The 17,233-nt window shown below is 43.7% G+C and overlaps 4 protein-coding genes and 1 long non-coding RNA gene across 9 annotated transcripts; 2 read left to right on the top strand and 3 right to left on the bottom strand.

The window, feature by feature from the left end:
* Positions 1-1,191: 1,191 nt before the first annotated feature.
* On the top strand, positions 1,192-5,404 carry LOC101770399 (uncharacterized protein YacP). The gene is made up of 10 exons (XM_004981038.4): positions 1,192-1,452; positions 1,963-2,028; positions 2,379-2,503; positions 2,611-2,771; positions 3,094-3,163; positions 3,334-3,388; positions 3,835-3,918; positions 4,401-4,439; positions 4,529-4,575; positions 4,762-5,404. The coding sequence occupies exons 1-10, from the start codon at positions 1,345-1,347 to the stop codon at positions 4,871-4,873; spliced, it is 867 nt and encodes a 288-aa protein (XP_004981095.1). The 5' UTR covers positions 1,192-1,344; the 3' UTR covers positions 4,874-5,404.
* A 307-nt stretch (positions 5,405-5,711) lies between these two features.
* Positions 5,712-8,506, bottom strand: LOC101769721. 2 transcript variants are annotated; one of them, XM_004981035.4, is made up of 3 exons: positions 8,277-8,506; positions 7,204-8,148; positions 5,712-6,076 (listed from the first exon to the last, which is right to left on the bottom strand). In XM_004981035.4, the coding sequence occupies exon 2, from the start codon at positions 8,141-8,143 to the stop codon at positions 7,205-7,207; it is 939 nt and encodes a 312-aa protein (XP_004981092.1). In that variant the 5' UTR covers positions 8,144-8,148; positions 8,277-8,506; the 3' UTR covers positions 5,712-6,076; position 7,204. The 2 variants fall into 2 exon arrangements, with proteins under 2 accessions (XP_004981092.1, XP_012698402.1); XM_012842948.3 differs by having other exon boundaries at positions 5,712-6,063; positions 8,277-8,505.
* Positions 8,507-9,474: 968 nt separating this feature from the next.
* LOC101769317 (30S ribosomal protein S6 alpha, chloroplastic) lies at positions 9,475-10,891 on the top strand. The gene is made up of 2 exons (XM_004981034.4): positions 9,475-9,957; positions 10,486-10,891. The coding sequence occupies exons 1-2, from the start codon at positions 9,547-9,549 to the stop codon at positions 10,729-10,731; spliced, it is 657 nt and encodes a 218-aa protein (XP_004981091.1). The 5' UTR covers positions 9,475-9,546; the 3' UTR covers positions 10,732-10,891.
* On the bottom strand, positions 9,853-10,560 carry LOC111255807. The gene is made up of 2 exons (XR_002675784.1): positions 10,457-10,560; positions 9,853-10,014 (listed from the first exon to the last, which is right to left on the bottom strand). It is a non-coding gene; the product is annotated as an uncharacterized LOC111255807 (long non-coding RNA).
* A 159-nt stretch (positions 10,892-11,050) lies between the features above and the next one.
* LOC101768368 (putative RNA-binding protein Luc7-like 2) lies at positions 11,051-16,403 on the bottom strand. 4 transcript variants are annotated; one of them, XM_004981031.2, is made up of 13 exons: positions 16,098-16,400; positions 15,807-15,859; positions 15,545-15,713; positions 15,388-15,451; positions 14,979-15,058; positions 14,693-14,846; positions 13,897-13,958; positions 13,667-13,729; positions 12,926-12,984; positions 12,757-12,838; positions 11,851-11,897; positions 11,562-11,783; positions 11,051-11,441 (listed from the first exon to the last, which is right to left on the bottom strand). In XM_004981031.2, the coding sequence occupies exons 1-13, from the start codon at positions 16,242-16,244 to the stop codon at positions 11,423-11,425; spliced, it is 1,221 nt and encodes a 406-aa protein (XP_004981088.1). In that variant the 5' UTR covers positions 16,245-16,400; the 3' UTR covers positions 11,051-11,422. The 4 variants fall into 4 exon arrangements, 3 of the variants coding, with proteins under 3 accessions (XP_004981088.1, XP_022678766.1, XP_022678765.1); XM_022823031.1 differs by lacking the exons at positions 11,051-11,441; positions 11,562-11,783; positions 11,851-11,897 and adding exons at positions 12,254-12,371; positions 12,475-12,539 and having other exon boundaries at positions 16,098-16,403; XR_002675783.1 differs by lacking the exons at positions 11,051-11,441; positions 11,562-11,783; positions 11,851-11,897 and adding exons at positions 12,260-12,371; positions 12,446-12,539 and having other exon boundaries at positions 16,098-16,403.
* Positions 16,404-17,233: the final 830 nt, after the last annotated feature.

Here is a 17,233-nt window from a genome sequence, read left to right as displayed (position 1 = left end):
AGGTTCGTTGTTGTGCTGTTTTTTATTTTCCGCGAGCATTTTCTATTGCTGATTTTTCCCTCGATTTCGCTTTTTGAACGAGGCCATTTTGTACTGCTGATTTTAGGATTATTAACCATAATAACAATAAAAAAGTAGAAAGCAATCATGATAAAATGACAGACCAAATACGCATTTTTATGCACGTAAAAAAGTAAAATAAAAGCCCAATGGGTATATTATGCTTCCTCCGCTTTTTAAAATATATGACATTTTAATTTTTATGTTTTAAAGTAATTGGTTTGTTCTAAACATCATATTTTAAATACAGAGAGAGATATTTGCTATTGCTTTGGTTATCATTACTATAAAAGGTCAAGTAGGAGTAATAATAACCCAAATGCAATAAATGTTTGCTCAAATTGGAGAGTAGATGTTTACTCGTATTATTCATGTGAACTACAGTCTAGATGAGCTAAATACTCAAATTCACATTAAAAAAAATGCTTTGCTGTCCATGGTCGACCTATAGTTGTTGTCGTTGGGAAGGTCGTGCAACAAGACACACTTGTTTTCGTGTGCTGGTTATGTCATGTGTGGGAAGATTTTGTGTGTGCATCTAGCCACAGCCCACCAAAGCTTCGGCGACATTCCTATCGAAGGATACGTTTGATCCACCAGCACTGCATGCTGAGCTGGGAAGATGATTTCCGAACCGTTCCAATCAGGAAGGAACGCATTATCATCAACTCATCATCTAGGTTATTCCCATAACTTAATCGCTTCAACCATAATCTGGCTGACGTTGTATGATTGCAACAAAAGGTTTGTTATTGCTAAGCACAGGCCAGTGGAAATATAATTGAGCGTGGAAGAATTCAACGCACACGCTTTCAACGACAGCCACCCAAGTTGGCAGGCTCGGCCTCTCACAACTCTCTGTGCCTCGCATGCAATTTTTTTTTTTTTTTTTGGGCAAGAGCTACCATTCATGCACAGGCAAAGTCAACGCCTCATCGGCCTGAGCAGTTCGATGCGAGTCTCTCTCTCTCCTGGTCTGACGACACAGGCACAAGCCAGGTCGCAGCCGCTTGCAAATGGTGGAGGCGGCTTTTGAGAAATACGCCTTCCGCGCACAAGTGACGGACGGGCCCGCCTGGCGCCACGCGGCCACGTCCACCCGTTCTAGTGGCGGCCCCTCGCTCCACTCTCTCGCTGTCTCCACTCTCCCCGCGCGCGCAACTGCAGATCAGTCTCCACCACTCGTCGCCCTCGCGCGGTCGCGCCCGCCGCGGGCCGTCAGGCGGAACCGAACCGCAGAGGGAGGTCGGGGCACGGCAGGGACCAGCGTGACCGGCGACCGGCATGGTGGGCTCGGCCGCCTACTCCGCGTCCGCCACCGTGGTGGCGATGGCCAAGGGCAACGGCAACGGCAAGGGCGTCAGGGGCGGCGCCTCCGCGGGCGCCAACAAGGTCAGCTCGATCCCCCTTCCAGCTAAATGTAAATTAGGTTCGTGGGCAATAATCTAGCATGGAGTAATGCAGCTGGACGGTATGTTAAATCGAATCGTTGCTGTATGGACTAGGGGGCTCTTGGCGGGGTTTTTTTATTTTTTTTAACATGCTTCCTGGGAACATGGGAAATGAGATACAAAGGAAAGTAAATTAGTTGTAGGAAAAAGGAAAAGACCTTATTTCTTTGTTGATCAGGGAAAAGATAAGAGGGCCACCTGTATTTGCTCCTGTTCTGCTATTTTTGAGGGCCGAAAAATGTCAATGTGATGATATTGTAGCAGTTCTTAAGTCGTTTCATTTTAAATTATGAACACATTGGGACTTCTTATCAGTCGTTGCATTTTAGGATTATGGACACATTGGGATTTCTTATCTTGAATTTAAGAGGTGGCCTTTCTGCAATTTGTAACAGATCCGGAGTATAGTTGCCTAGTTGGAGCATCCTTACATACTGTCTCTCATTTGTAGGTGACACGGCCTCCTAGGATTACTTCTAATGTCAAGCAGAGCTTGAGGATTCTAAAATTTTGGAAGGTAATCTTTTCCTGCATTCAGTTTTAGAACCAGCTTCCAGCATTGTCATTCCCTATCTGTCTCTAGGGGGCTAAATTAGTGTTCTGCTGTCCGTTTTGTATAAATTCGTCAGAAGAATATGTTATAAATGCATTGAGCACCATCAACATGATGCTGCGCCCAAACCATGGAAAATTAGCTTTGACATTTACAGATTGACATGGGGTCAGTTTTTCAGATGCATGATGTGCTTCTGTAGTCAGATATGTTTCAGACTCACAGCAGTCCTACTCTGTAGTGCACTGCATCATTTCCTGATTAAGAGGACAACAGTTGTTAGTTTTTAAAACTAGTTAAACCTTTGGTGTCAGGAGTATGAAAGGAGGCAAACTAGTGGACCTCAGCCTGCTACGAGGTACCGCAAAAAGAAAGTAATGAAAGAAGTGCTTCCTGATGACACAGACATCTATGAGGATCCTTCTTCCACCCTTCAATTGTCAGGCTTGTCCTTCCTTTCATATCCAATGCTTTTACTTCTTTTTCTTAGTGGTGGTTCGAATTGAGCATTATTAGTTGCTGAATTTGCGTTTTCATATAATCTAGGACAAATGAGGGTTTGGAAATTGCTTCACCAGTTATTCTTGTGGATGGCTACAATGTATGTGGCTACTGGGGAAAGCTTAAGAAGGATTTCATGAATGGGAGGCAAGAAATTGCTAGACAAATGCTCATTGATGAGCTGGTATCTTTCAGTGCAGTAAGAGGTCTGCACCAGCGGATTAAATCCATTATAACAATTAAAAACGCCTCATTTATGATTTCTTGATAGAAAAAGGGTCCCAATTAGCCTACTTAAGCAATTACTCAAAAGCTTATGTGCAGTTTTACACTTTACTATTTATACTACGACTTACAATGAATCTAGTTACAACTTACCATGAATGTAGCTAGGCAATTGTGGAGCATAATTCGATCAGATTGTTTTTTACCTATCAATTGTGATACCATTTCCCCTTGATTTTCTCAATAGCCATGCAAACTTTTACAATGGGTGTTTTATACCATTTCTCACAATGATACTTTCAGAGGTAAAAGTTGTAGTTGTATTTGATGCTGCCAATTCAGGGGTTTCTACACATAAGGAAACATATAAAGGGTAAGATATTATTGTAAATTGACTTTTAGTGCTAGATTTTTTTCACAGGATATTGATGCCATGCAAGCAGATCTGACTGATAAAACAAATGGAAGTTCAGTATTTCCATCAGATTTTTATAGGCAGCTATTAGGGAAAACCTAACAAGCAAATTTGTTCTCATCAAACAGGGTTGATGTTGTATATTCTGCCGACTTATCTGCTGATTCTTGGATTGAGAAGGAGGTAAATTTTGGATTGCATGTCAGAAGCATTGCCTGGAGTTCCTTGTATAGAATTATGATGCTACTCATCAGTTCAAAATTAAGGCAAAAAGATCCTAACGTATGAGATATACATGACTAAAAGAAAAAATATTGGAAAATATTTGAGTCAGCTGTGTCATACCCAGCTGTTTGAATCTTTAGGCATTCTTTAATTGGGGGTCAGCAAAAGAAATACAGTTGATAGATTTTTCTGGCCTGAAGTAGTGCATGCTGTTGCCATATCATTGAGAAGCGTATTTTTGTGACTATATAAGTTTTGGCATGAGAACTTAATGGGGGACATGATCAAGTGATTTTTGAAGCAAATGGATTTGAAATGAATTCATATCATATAGCACAAATGAAATACACAATACGTAATGTTACTGAGCATTTTGCTGCTTGCTGGTTCTTCCACCTATGCAGGTTGAAGCTTTAGTGGCAGATGGTTGCCCGAAAGTATGGGTAGTAACATCTGATGCATTGGAGCAACAATTAGCACATGGAGAGGTATGTTCTCTTCCTTTCCAGGATATGCTGTTTATTTATCTCTACCAGCTGCTAGACCTTTTATGCACTACTTTATGTGCCTACTCTTGTACTTCGGTTATCAAGTTCTGCCACATTTCCTATAAAGTGTCATGGAATGCATATTGCACATTTCAGTATTTAACCACCAAAAAAATGTTTGCTAGTTTTTTTTTCCTGAAAAACATGAGGTCTGATTGTTTTATTTCAGAACCAATGATAACCTTGGAAAATAATAGGAAATGGAAGGGATTAAGGTGAGATTATTTGAATATGGGAAATAGGTAACTGTGTTTACGTTTGTAAGGAAATTATGATCCAGAACAACATGAATCATGGAGAACAGTTGAAAGTTTATACTTACAGCATACAAGAGGAGTTTAGTTTCTACTCTCTTTTTCACCCCATATTCACATGTTTTATTCCTGAAGATTACAATGTAGTTCTTGTTGTATATTTTGTAGGGTGCTCTTATCTGGAGCTCTAAAAGATTGGTCAAAGAGGTTAGTTCTGAATACTTTGCGTTTCATGGATATGAATTTCTCAAGCAATCATTGTGTAACAGCAGAATATTTTTCTTGTGGCTCTGTAGATAAAAGAATCGGAAAAGGAACTTGATCTGGAGCTGAAGGAAACCAGGTCTAAGTTACATCTTTACTAGTGGCGTATATCATCTTTTCCCAGAAAATTTTCTTTGGGTATCAAAGAGAGAACTTCACGTACCTAATTGTCTAGCTGCAAAAACAACACCATCGCATTTGGTTTGTGAATTCTATTTACTTTTAACATGTCCTGATCCAAGCTACTTGATTTTAAAATTGACAGGTCAACTTCGTTGCAAGGAAAACTTTTGCAGCACAAGCTGAATCCAAAAGTAGTACATGCATTAAAAGGTCTCAGGAATAAGCTTGAAGAACAAGAGCGGAGAAAGAAGTGACCACTAACTATTGGACGGTGATGGTTGACAAAGAGAGGAAGAGAACAGGTGTACATAAGTGCATTTTCGTGTGAACATCCACTAACATCGGATCCATTGACAGCTAATAGAGCAACTGAGCAAGTTCGATGCGAGCGCAAAGACTGCTACGAGAAGAGCATCAGAGTATGCTAACATCATGTAAAAAACAAAGGAATCTAGCTTTATTTGGGGCGCAGTCAGCTTTGTGTAAAAACTATCAGTTCGATGCTTGGATCAGAGCCCCATGGTCCGTGGAAAGAAAACCATGAGCTGTATAGTAATGCAACTTAGCTGCTGATGTTTTCAGGCATGTGAATGTGGGGAACTCATCAGTTAGTGAAGTTCTGGCTGTATACCTGTAGATTTTGGAGATGAGGAAACTATATATGTGGATGTATAGGGAATTCATCGGTCGAACAAATGTTAGCTGTAGGCCTGTAAATTTTGGAAATGAGAAAACTATACATTTTGGAAATGAAGAAATTTTGGCTGTTATGCCTGTAGAGTTTAGTTCGACCCTTCAGTGTTGGGATTTTGTGATCCCTGTTTATGACTTCGAGTCACCAGCATTTTTCGGATGATTGGGTGTTGTTGAACAACGATTGCCTGAGCTGCTTCTGAAATTTTGGCTGAAGCTACCCACCTAAACCCGAACCTCCCGCTTGACAGGCCTTGTTAATGAAAGTATTTTTCTGCAAAAACTACCTGCCGTTTCTCGTCCCTTGGTATGCCGGGGTGTAGTTTGTATTTGCTGGCCAGTACTTTCGCCTTTTGTTAAATAAAATGTAGATGGGGCTATGCCCCCCGACACTGTTCGGAAAAAAAGAGGATCACATGGCACGACAATTACAGCAGCACAACGTTTCAGGATCTAAAGAACACTCCCAACCAACCCCACAAAGAACCAGGGGTGATGGGATCTTATTCTTCATGTTCCAACCACAAAGTTTGGAGAAGAAATTCACAGCACAGACGAGCCCAAACTAACTGAAGCATACGACACAGAGGATATGTTCAGATAATGCAGATCAACTGACACCACAAGCTACCAATTCAGAACTCAACGAGCGTTAAGGGCATCCCGTGGACGACAACAACCACCGTTATAGCATCCTCCCTGCTTCAGTGTCATCTGCTCATCTGTGTTTGGTAACAGAAGCACTCGAGTCCTGCAACAAGGGACTAGGGAGGTTCAGAAACAGAGGTTAGCAAGGTTCCAGGGCGCAAGTATGAACGATTTTGCAAAGAGTACGGCTCTGTACAGGAAACGACAGTAACGATATGTACAAATCTACACCAGCAAGCAACCCAATATCCATACTTAAATTGATAGACATAGCAACTGCCTTTTTTACATTGATTTGCGTTCCAATTTGGACTCTGGAATAGAATGACATTCTAAGTTAATCAAAAGCAGATCTTTACTTGAACCAAACTGCATAGTCTAAACATTTTGATCAGAGTATAAAAACTGGTATGTGAACATGTACTGAGTATCTGCCGTAGACATACTATAAGTTCTAGTACAACAGTCAACAGGTTCAGACAAGTACTTGCAAAATCTCTGACTAATGAGGGCAGAACTGACTGCCCTTGTCAATACAGATGTTAGCAAGGTTCCAGGGCACAAGTATGAACGATTTTGCAAAGAGTGTGGCTCTGTACAGGAAACTACAGCAATGATGTGTGCAAATCTACACCAGCAACACAATATCCCTACTTATTGATAGACATAGCAACTGCCTGCATTACATTGAGTTGCGTTATGATTTGGTCTCCGAATAGAATGACATTCTAAGTTCATCAAAAGCAGATATTGATTTGAATCAAACTGCATAGTCTGAACATTTTGATCAGAGTACAAGAACTGGTATATGAGCATGTACGGAATATCTGCTGTAGGCATACTATAAGTTATAGCATAACAAGCTAGACAAGTACTTGCAAAATCTGACTAATGAAGGAAAAAATGACTGCACTTTCCAGTACATAAGAGGTCCATGGAGGGACTACAAGTCAACCTGCTCAATAATTTCTAGTACGTATCTATCTTCGACCAGAATTCAGGATTGACGGAAATTGACGGCCTAGCAAGTTCGTCGTATATTGCATCATGTACAAGAAAACTTAGCTTGTCAAGACATCCCTAGAATTAAATTAAAAAGATTCATGCTTATGCTGAAGCTATCTCTTTTCCATGAGCTTTGTAGCAAGTCAAAGAGTACTGACTAGTATTGGACTGGTGAAGCAAAGATGATGATGAATCAATCAACAGCAGCACCAGAAGCAAGCAAGCAAGCAGATGGTACCTCAGTTGTCATCGTCGTCGTCGTCGTCCTCCTCCTTCTTGATGCGAGTGGTTCCACCCTCTTTGCTTATGGGCAGCTTCATGTTCCCCCAGGGAGTGTCGACATCAATCTTGCCCTTGATGGTGTACCCTGTCCCCCTGCCCCTGATCATGTCCCAGACCGCGGATCCCAACTCCTTGGGCCTGAAGCTGAAGGGAATCTGCATCCTGGTGATCCCCTGCTTGTCGATCTTGGTGTTCTGCGTGAGCTCCGCGGATGCGATGCTGTCGTCGCCGAGCCACATCTCGTACTCGAGCAGGTTGAGCCCCAGGTCGAAGTCGTTCTTGTTCTCGAGCTTGAGGTGGAGCGTGGCGGTGGTCTCCTCGAAGGAGAAGTGGTGGAACTTGATCTTCTCGACGTCGACGTCGGGCTTGTATGGGACGGGGATCTCGCCGGACTTCTCGAGCGGGATCTTGATGCGTCCGATGATGGGGACGTCGACGAGGAGGACGACGCGGACGAGGTAGGGGATGATGCTGCCGGGCTGGATGTCCTTGTAGGTGCTCTTGATGTCGTCGAAGACGAGGGAGATGGGGATCTTGACGGTCTCCTGGCCGTGGGCGTGGATGGTGCCGGCGTCGGGGATGAGGCCGGAGACGAGCTTGCGGCCGTCGCTGTCGATGAGGTAGTCGATGTCGACGAGCGGGATGGGGACGGGGTTGGGGTTCTTGATGAGCACGTCGACGACGAGGTCGGCGCGGTTGAGGCTGATGTGCGGGATGTGGATGCCGGAGACGTCGGCGCTGGGCTTGCCGAACCCCACGACCTCCTCGATCTTCTCGCCGATGTCGTGGATGAAGTCCTTGACCTTGTCGATGAATCCGCCGCCGCCCTCCTTGTCGCCGCCTTCCTTGTGCTTGCTGCCGCGGTCGGTCACCGTGGGGTTCTCCGACGAAGACATGGTCTCTGCTCGAGGCAGGAAACAAAAGCCAAGAAAGAACGCTGAGAGTGAGATCGGAGACCGCGGGGCGAGATCGGAAACGCGAGGCGAGTGTGGAATGCGAAGAGGAGCAGAGGGGAGTGGGGTGGTTGACCTGAGGGTGAGGGCGTCGAGGAGATCTGCAGTGGACGAAGCGAGTGGAAACCGCGTGCGGGCCTTGCCTGCGGCCTGCGAGGATGTGGGGGCGTTGGTGGTCGGCGGGGAAGCTCGAGAGCAAGGGAGGGCGAGAGGCAGGAAGCTGGAAGCACGTGTGCGAGTGTGGCTGGACCGACCCCTTTTGTCGGTACAGCTCAGCTTCAGCAATCAGCGATCAAGACTTGAAGAGAGGAGAGGGACTCGGCGAGACCAACGAAGAAGAAGCGGCTGGAATTTGGGGTCAGGTGGATGGGTGATCGAGCTATGGATGGCAACGGGTACATTAATTGCGGGTAGAGGATTTACAGATTCGCGTTCGTGAGGTAAATTCTATACCTGTATCTGCACCCGTCACCCGTCACGGGTAAGAAGTTGTGCCCGCATTCGTCGATCATAGAGCAGGTCAAAATCAGAGTTCATAAAATCCTACTATCACAGCATGAGACATGTGATAGGATTTTCACTATTTTTTTTCTATTTTTTCTCATAGACTTTCTAATGAAATTAATGTACCATTAAGATTTAAGGCGAGACTTGTACTAAGTAAAAAGAAAAAAGTAAACGTGCAAAATGATCGTCTCTTTACTCGGGTTTAGTGGGCGACTTGTACTTTTGACTCCAAAATGAAATAACTCATCGACAATCCGTGAGTGTTCAGTTAATTAGTTGAGAAGTTTGTTTTTTGACAGGTAACCACCGAAGCCAAACAAAAAACTTTTTTTTTTGACTAAAAGGAATCGAAGAGTTTCGAAGCCGAACATGAATCTCAGAACTATATACATGTAGCACCTTGAAAACTAGCCATCCATAATCTCTCAGTGCGCATCAATTTTGGATCCCATCAACTATTTTGTAGGATAAAAATTGGCCCGCTCACGTGGCATCCCGTCGAATGGCCACTGCTACATGCTTGTAATTGTAACTGCACGTAGTTCAAATAAACTGGAGTACCACGACTAGCACTTGTTCAAGTTCTTCCACACAATGCTAAAGCTGCAAAGTTGGTTAATTTAGTAAAACAAAAAAGAAACGTATGTGTGCTATGTTTGAAATCCGACCATTTTTCACCAAAATTCGTCCAAACACCAAAGTGCTACGCTGCTCCAATTCGAAACACGGGCAGAGGCGGAGTTGTTAAAGGCGTGGCGTCCTATCCTTATCTATCCAGTGGACACGGCACGAACAGCGCCTCCCCTCCCGCTCTCCCTCGCCCTCTCGGCTTCCCTCCAATGCCGCCACCCATGGCGCTGCCCCTCCCCACCTCCGCCTCCACCACGCTCCCGCCCTTCCGCGCTTCCCTGCCGACCGCGACGCGCCTCCCCTCGGCCTGCCCCTGCCCCCGCCCCCGCGCGGTCTCCGCCGGCTACGCGGCGTCCTTCTACAGCGGCTCGGCGGCAGCCACCGGCGGCGCCGAGGACGAGGAGGTCGGCGACGAGGGCGGCTCCGCCTCGGGGTTCGGCGCAGGGCTGGGCCTCGGCGGCGGCGGGCTCGGGATGTCGGCCGCGGAGGCGGCGCTGGCGCTGGAGGAGCGGGAGATGCCGCCCTGCCCGCCGGGCCTGCGCCAGTACGAGACCATGGTGGTGCTCCGACCCGACATGTCCGAGGAGGAGCGCCTCGCGCTCATCCAGCGCTACGAGGAGGTGATTTCGCCAACTCCATTTTAGTTTGCTCGTTCTGCCATCAGAACTGCACCAGCGCTGCAATGCCCTTAGTTAAATGACACCCAAACTAGGTAGAGAAAATGCAGGGGAAGAATTCCAAGCCATAGTTCTGCATAAGTATTGGCAACAATGTTGCAGTACCAGATTATCACATTAGTAAGCTACTCCCTCAATCCCAAATTGCAGGTCGTTTTGAACCTAGAAATGTCAAAACAACCTACAATTTGGGACAATTCGGGACGGAGGGAGTAGCATTTGAGTGATCTTCGATTATCATCCATTGAGTCAATTGCGTCCAAATTAACTTCTATACTGCATCACTGTAGTGATGGTCCCTTTTCATTTCTTTCATCACCCATGCTATCCTGAATTATGGCTCTAATATGGTAACAAGTCCAGTGGTCATAAGATGTTCACAGCACCCTTTCTTTTGTGTACCATTGCATTGGTCACTACTCTGATCTGCAATCCTGCTTACCTTGCTGCTTCCCTGTGCTGCTGCCGCAGCTGCTCGTCACCGGCGGCGCCATGTACGTGGAGGTGTTCAACCGGGGCGTCATCCCGCTGGCATACAGCATCAGGAAGAGGAACAGCCGGACCGGGCTGCCGTCCACCTACTACGACGGCATATACCTCCTCGTCACCTACTTCACCAAGCCCGATTCCCTGAGCACCCTGCAGCAGAGGCTCAACGCCGACGATGACGTCATCCGGTCCACCAGCTTCAAGGTCCGCCCTCGGAAGGCCTTCTAGGCTCATGGGGCTGAAGATTTGGTTTCTTCTTCTGGAACGAAAAGATTCAGGTCTTGAAATATTTTGTTCATATCATACAAGAATTCTGCAGTGTTGCGAGTAGATGCATGCCTCGTTTTCAATGGTTGAGAGAAAAATGGATATCTTTTATCGTGCTTCAGTTCTAGAAATGGATGCCCTTTTTTCTTGCAACTTAACCGGTCGTGAAATCGCTTTAAAACCCCACGACGTAAAAACCGAATGTCGATGCTTAAAAAACCCTTACATAAATTTCTTAAAAAACCGTCGAGAAATCATGTTGCTAGTAGATGTTCCAGTATAAATGGATAGCTAAAGTCAACTAACATTACTTGCATTACAAAATAGAAACTGCACGAACTGGAGTAACGACAAGAAGTCAAGATCCAAGTGCTTTCAACTTCTGGTGAGCTTAAACTTTAAACACAAAACATTCTCAGCTTCATTTGCTGTCAAGGCGGTTCCCCAGAGTTTGATTTGATGCGAATGTTCTTGGCACAACAGTGGTATATAAAGCAGTACTAAATATGCAGAATGCACCTGATTGCCAGCACCAACCCAGTAACTAAGGCAACGACACTTTCGAATTTCTAGCGCTGGAACTTTCAGAAGCACAACTCAATATCTTCAACAGACGAGAGCACTTGCAAATCTGTCAGCCATGGAGCAGCTTTTAGTATCTCTCATGGCGCCTGGAATTTGAAACAAGTATCTGGATTAGTCAACGATGAGGTAAAAAGGTTTCAAGTAAAAAAGATTGAGAACATAATAAACTAGCTCAATTATGCAAGGACCATTTTATTCAGTAATACCTGCGCTCCCTAGACCTTGAACGTTCTCTTCTCCTTGAATCATAGCCACGGGAGCGGTCTTCTCTATCCCGATCACGGTCATGGCGACGGTCCCTGTCGTGACGTCTATCACGATCCCTATCATAATCTCTTCTACCATCTCGGGAGTCAACCCTGTCTTTTCTCTCTGTATCTCTGTCCCTGGATGCCCGACCATTGCGGTCCTTGCTGTGCTCTCTTGATCTGAAAAGGCAAACACTTCAGATAATGTCGATGCTCACAAAAATAATAAGGATGAGGAATGACATACCTTCTATCGTCTTCAGATCTGTCCTTCCTTCTTTTATTTCTCTGCTCCTGGAAGATGACATGGCGTATTTTATGACAGTAAAAATGATGACATTTCGGTATGCTTAAAAACATAAGATAAATGTTCCAAAAGAAAAGAGGCCAGTGATACATTACAGGCACGGCTGCTTCAGCAAATCATATCTTATAAATTTATGGAGGAGTTAGCAGATAAACAGCAGAACAAGTTGTCACTTACAGCAAAGGTTGGCAAAAGGACATGCTTTCAGGATAACTTAACCAGTATTATTTATCACCAGATCTACATAATATGGCTCACCAGTAGAAAAGCAACCTCCAGCTGCTCAACATAATACTAAGCAGAGCACATGAGCAGTTTGTTACAATTAAGTAAACATGATTCATCATACCATGTTCTGCACGCTCCTATGCTTACATTTCTCAACAGACAGTTACTGTTGTTGCCATGGGTGTGAAGATGATTGTCACATGAGATTCCAATCACGCAACATGGACTAATTCCTGTAATGACTATCGTAATAACCAAAGTGCCCTCCAATGTGAGAAATGAAATAATATATAGGGAAGGTGAGAACCTTGAGGCTCTTGAGATAAGAAAACTCACAGATGCCAAAAGGCCCAAAACAGAGTAACTCTTTAAAGCAGAAAATGGTACATTATACTCAGCACCTGATAAATTGCACCTTAGCAGACTTAGAGATGAAATGGAATAAATCAAGCTCATATTCTAATGGACAAACAGAATGTGAGTCCTAGTAAGATGTGTGGTTTTCTTGATTTGATTGTACTTATGTCTTAACGGTTTACAAAAGCTTGGAATTCTTAATTTGTTTCATCAATTTCCAGCATCCTACATGTATTTTGAACATGGCATGCAGGAATTTACCTGAAGTTCTTTCAGTTTTTCACGAATCAGCATGTAGCCCAAGTGTAGCTTCCCTCCAAAATGGTCAGCAAGACGCCGATCACTGTGTTGAGATATATTCAGTTCATGGTAAAGATGCGATTTGACAGTTTCAGATAACGTTGGGAGTGGAAGGCGCTAAAAGCATTACTTGTCATATACACTCAGGAATGCTCCACATATGTCACAGAGGCGTAACTTTTGATCCGTCTGTAAAGTGGACAGAGAATATACCATTAGCAATTATGTAACTGGTATTGCACCAGCTAAAAACAAAAATGTAGGCTATGGCACCTAAAAGTAAATTCAATTACATATGCATGCAATTCCTATAAAGAAATCCATAACATATGATTTAATGGCCAATAATATATTGCACCACATAATAAGGTCCTCAAAACATGGTGCACAAAGGTAGTACACTAGTACCCATTGATGCTTGCGAACATTGGAGCTAGGTAATGCACTTGTAGTTTGTCAGAAGAATCATTTTGTGGGGAAATGTGCTGGTACATAGGTACATACGGAACATACCCAGTGTGCAAAGGTTCAACTGTCAACTAAAAAGCTTAAGCTGAAACAGAAGTATTTCTAGAACAATATCTGATCAAAACGTTTAATAAGTTTCCCCATTAGACTACAGAAATACATAGTAGAAAAATAGATATTGGATTCATAATTTCATATAAAAATGAACTCAAGAACTATGTTAGGCATCACAAGATCCACAGATCTATTCTAGAATAAACCTTGTGCAAGGTACTCATAAGCTACAATAAGCAATCACCAAATAATACTAACAGAAAAGACAGACAATAATACCATGCAAATTAATGCTATCAAACAAATGACAACTTAATTCAAAATAGCCGTTGGCTGTGTGGAAACTCACAATTCTAACATCAGCAGCTGTATATTTGGAAGGATCTGAAGGTGGCTCCGGCCGTGGCGCCAACTAATGATAGGAGTCAAAACCAAATTAGTCAAACAAAAGAGAAGGAATAGTATCAGTGTAATAAAAAGTTTCATCTGTATTCTTTGTCTGTGACAGCTGGTTAAAAACAACCTACTTAATTGGCTGGCACAAACATAGTAAATTAAGTTGCACATAGTAATGGCTACCTTTTTCAGAGCTTCTGCCTCTTCCAAAGCTTTCTGAGCTTCGTCTACCATGCCCTGTTCACCTACAGAAAAGGACAGCCATTAAAAGTATCAATATCGTATACTCATTTCTGCTGTTAGGGGGAAAGCAGTGTGACAGTTCATACTGCATTACAAATACTTGAAATGCAAATATCAGAAAGTTGATATAATAATAAAAAGAAAAAACTATTGAAGAAACCAGTGTCTGATCTAATTAACAAATAAACAATAGATCTATATAGTCTTCTACTAAGCTGTGGGGGGCGGTTGGATGGCGCCTAACACCTAATATTAGATTAGACTGGCTAGGTGGCTCATTTTCAAAACAGCAGACCAATACAGTGCACAAAACTTGTCTATGAGCCTTATGTCAGTTATTAAGAGTGTCCATGAAAGTTAAGATTCTCGCGGCATAACGGTTAGAGCGTTGAACTTCGGGGCCAATGAAACCCCCTGTTGTTGGTCCGGGTTCGAATCTTAATACCAGCTTCTTTTAAGACAATATCCTGGTCAAGTTTTTTTTATGAAAGTTATCTTCGCAGCTTCTTACTTTTGCCAAAAAACAGAAAAGAAAATAAAGTTTCAGTACTGCGCATTGTTAATCTATTTGATTTATATCAACTAAGTGGTGCACACTGCACATCAGCTATGTACTAGGAGAAAAACTCACCAAACCTTAGCCCAAGCTACTAAATGCACATGCACCTATAAGAAACAAAACAGCTATACATGGAACTTTGCAAAGTAAAGCGATTCGATAGATTGCATTCCATACCAAGCTCTTCAGCTTTCTTAAGCTTTTCATTAATCATTTCTTGAGTACGAGCATCAGGAGGAGCAGGTGGTGGCACTGCTGCTACTTGAGGAGGCGGAGCAGGTGTAGGTAATGAAGCTCTGTCCTTGTTAAAAGCATCAAGCAAGAGAGTAGCCTGCAACAAGATAGGGAAAACAATTATCAGGTCAAAACAAAAGCACTACTATTTTACCATTTTGGCTGGAATTATAAATACCTGGGATCTATATGAATTAAAACTTGGATATTTGAACTTTCAAAGTATTACCTGCATATCAGCCCTTTTAGCTCTCAGTTCTTCCACCACTTCCTGGGCCTTTATTTTATCATCAGCTCTCCCTTCAAAATCTGTTAGTACATTTCAAAGAGAAATTTGAATACTGATAATAAAATTTAGCAGCTTACAGCTTAAACTTCATCAAACGATGCTATAGATTAGACTAAAATATTATCTCTGATTTCTAGATCCTACTAGTTTAGATCTTGTATTGCAAGATTATGTTGAAAGTCACTGACTAGGTTAACTAATTTTACATTGTTGATGTGACCATCCTGGTAACCTTTCTTTAGTCATAAACATATATACTAATGTTAGCGTTACTCATACATAAATATATGCATCAATGTATTTAGATTCAAGCAATAAAGTAGGCAAAATACAAATGTAGTGAGATTACCAAAAGCATCAACTTCTTTCATTTTCTCCTTGATCTGTTTTGAAAGCTGCAGTATCTCGTCTGTCTGTGAACATTAGCAAAATAATCATTAACAGGTTAAAGCAAGTCGTCATTAGAAATAAACTTTAGTAACCAATGTACGAGTAGTGGCAGATACCAGAGTAACCTCAGACACAGATATTGCAATAGCAGCCTTGGCATCCTCATCCGCAAGCCGTTTCAGGGCCCTTTGAATTTTCCTATCACACTCCACAATGAGCCTTTCTATCATATCCTCGAGTTCTCTATCAAAATTCTCTGATCCCTTTGATTTCGCTTCCTCATAGCTGGCAACAGCTCAGGAAAGCAAGCATACACAGTAATTTGCACGCAAGAATCGTCAAGAAAATTCACACATAACAAGGTAAAATGAAGGATACTCTTTCCGCAGCTGAAGCGAGTGAATCTTGGAGCAAGGTCCAAGATCCATTTTCTGCAATCACCAAAAAAAAAAGGGGGTTACAAATATCAGCAGCATAAAACGAAATTACTTGATGTTTTTTTCCTGAAAGCTCATTCCATCTAACATTATCAGCATTCTGTTCATCCATGAATTCCGAAAGAAAAAGCTAAGGAGACATTTTCTTATCCCAAATGGCCAAACCTAACCTAACCAAAACTACCACGCAAAATAGCAGGAAAACAGCACCGAATAGGGGAGAGGAGCATACCGTGAGCTGGAAGAGGTCGTGCGGGCATAGGCCCGCGAGGAAGAGGCGGCAGACGTCGCGGTCGTAGTAGTTCCGGTTGACCTCCTCCACGTCGCCGTTGCGATTGGCGCCCATGAGGACGTCCAGCTGCTTCCGCATGGCGTCCATGGCGGGCGGCAACCCCCTTAGCCCTACCCCCGGCGTGGGAGGGCTCCGCGGGAGAGGGGAGGAGGCGGGGGTTTTTAGGGTTTCTACTCGACGCGCCGGCGAGAGACGCTGCTGTCCGGGGCGAGTAGAGGAAGAAGAAGAGATGCGGTCGGGACGATTGTGGGTCGCGGGCTCTTCTTTTGTTTGGACGGGGCTCGTCCCAGACAGCCCACGGGCTCGTTCTTTGGGTTGGGCCCCAAATTTGTGATGACTTGGCCGCATTTTATTGTATTTTCCCATTTTCATTCTTTTAACTACAAAAACTCAAATGTCCATTTCATGCGAGCTGCAAAGTGTGATCCTGTATATTGGAAAAACGAAAAATCAAAATCGGGGGAAACTTAATTATCGTTAACACGAGAGCCTCTAGATTTGGAATTCCTTTACACTGTTGCAAGAAAAAAGCATTGAAAGAATGGAATGAAGAAAGGGGGACAGAGTAAGTAAGAATTGAAATTGAGGAAGTAAGAATTGGGACAAACCTTCAGTTATAGCGACGTGGAGCTTCAGTGAATCTAGGATTTGGGATCAAGGTTAGGGTTCGAGATTTGATTAAGGGTTAGGATTTCTTGTGGCGGAGCAAAAGGGGATTTGTGGGTGCTTGGCTAAAGGGAAGCCGAGGAGGTCACCGACCTGGTGGTGATGGAAGCGACGGGGAGCGGGATGATGAGATGGCGGGGTGCCACCAGATGCGGTGGAAGCAGCCCACAAAAGGGAGGGAGAGGAGGGTCTGGGTGAGCGGTGGTACTTGTTGCGGTGACGGTGGCACCACTAGATCCAACCAGGAGGCTGTGGCGACGGGCCCTTGGACAAAACCATCGATGTCGTGGATGATAGATAGATCGGCGCAAGTGACAACCGAGAGGAAGAGGGAGATGAGAAGTTGGGCAACACGGAGAAGATGAATAAAAGATTTGAGGCTGGGAGGATGAATTTGGACGGGTATGATA

The sequence above is a fragment of the Setaria italica genome, chromosome IX (genome assembly GCF_000263155.2).
Source record: "Setaria italica strain Yugu1 chromosome IX, Setaria_italica_v2.0, whole genome shotgun sequence".
Lineage (NCBI taxonomy): Eukaryota > Viridiplantae > Streptophyta > Magnoliopsida > Poales > Poaceae > Setaria > Setaria italica.
Note: the sequence above shows the minus strand (reverse complement) of the source record. Positions and strands in the feature narration are given on the sequence as shown.

Bases quoted from the DNA above. Each gene is read 5' to 3' on its own strand.
- LOC101770399 (XM_004981038.4), top strand. From the start codon at position 1,345: ATGGTGGGCTCGGCCGCCTACTCCGCGTCCGCCACCGTGGTGGCGATG. The intron at 2,772-3,093 runs GTCTGCACCAGC...TGATACTTTCAG, and splicing joins ATCTTTCAGTGCAGTAAGAG to AGGTAAAAGTTGTAGTTGTA. The intron at 3,389-3,834 runs GTAAATTTTGGA...CCACCTATGCAG, and splicing joins ATTCTTGGATTGAGAAGGAG to GTTGAAGCTTTAGTGGCAGA.
- LOC101769721 (XM_004981035.4), bottom strand. From the start codon at position 8,143: ATGTCTTCGTCGGAGAACCCCACGGTGACCGACCGCGGCAGCAAGCAC.
- LOC101769317 (XM_004981034.4), top strand. From the start codon at position 9,547: ATGCCGCCACCCATGGCGCTGCCCCTCCCCACCTCCGCCTCCACCACG. The intron at 9,958-10,485 runs GTGATTTCGCCA...CTGCTGCCGCAG, and splicing joins TCATCCAGCGCTACGAGGAG to CTGCTCGTCACCGGCGGCGC.
- LOC101768368 (XM_004981031.2), bottom strand. From the start codon at position 16,244: ATGGACGCCATGCGGAAGCAGCTGGACGTCCTCATGGGCGCCAATCGC. The intron at 14,847-14,978 runs GTAATACTTTGA...ATCTTGTTGCAG, and splicing joins CTAAAAGGGCTGATATGCAG to GCTACTCTCTTGCTTGATGC. The intron at 11,784-11,850 runs GTATGTCATTCC...TTGCCTTTTCAG, and splicing joins AGATCTGAAGACGATAGAAG to ATCAAGAGAGCACAGCAAGG.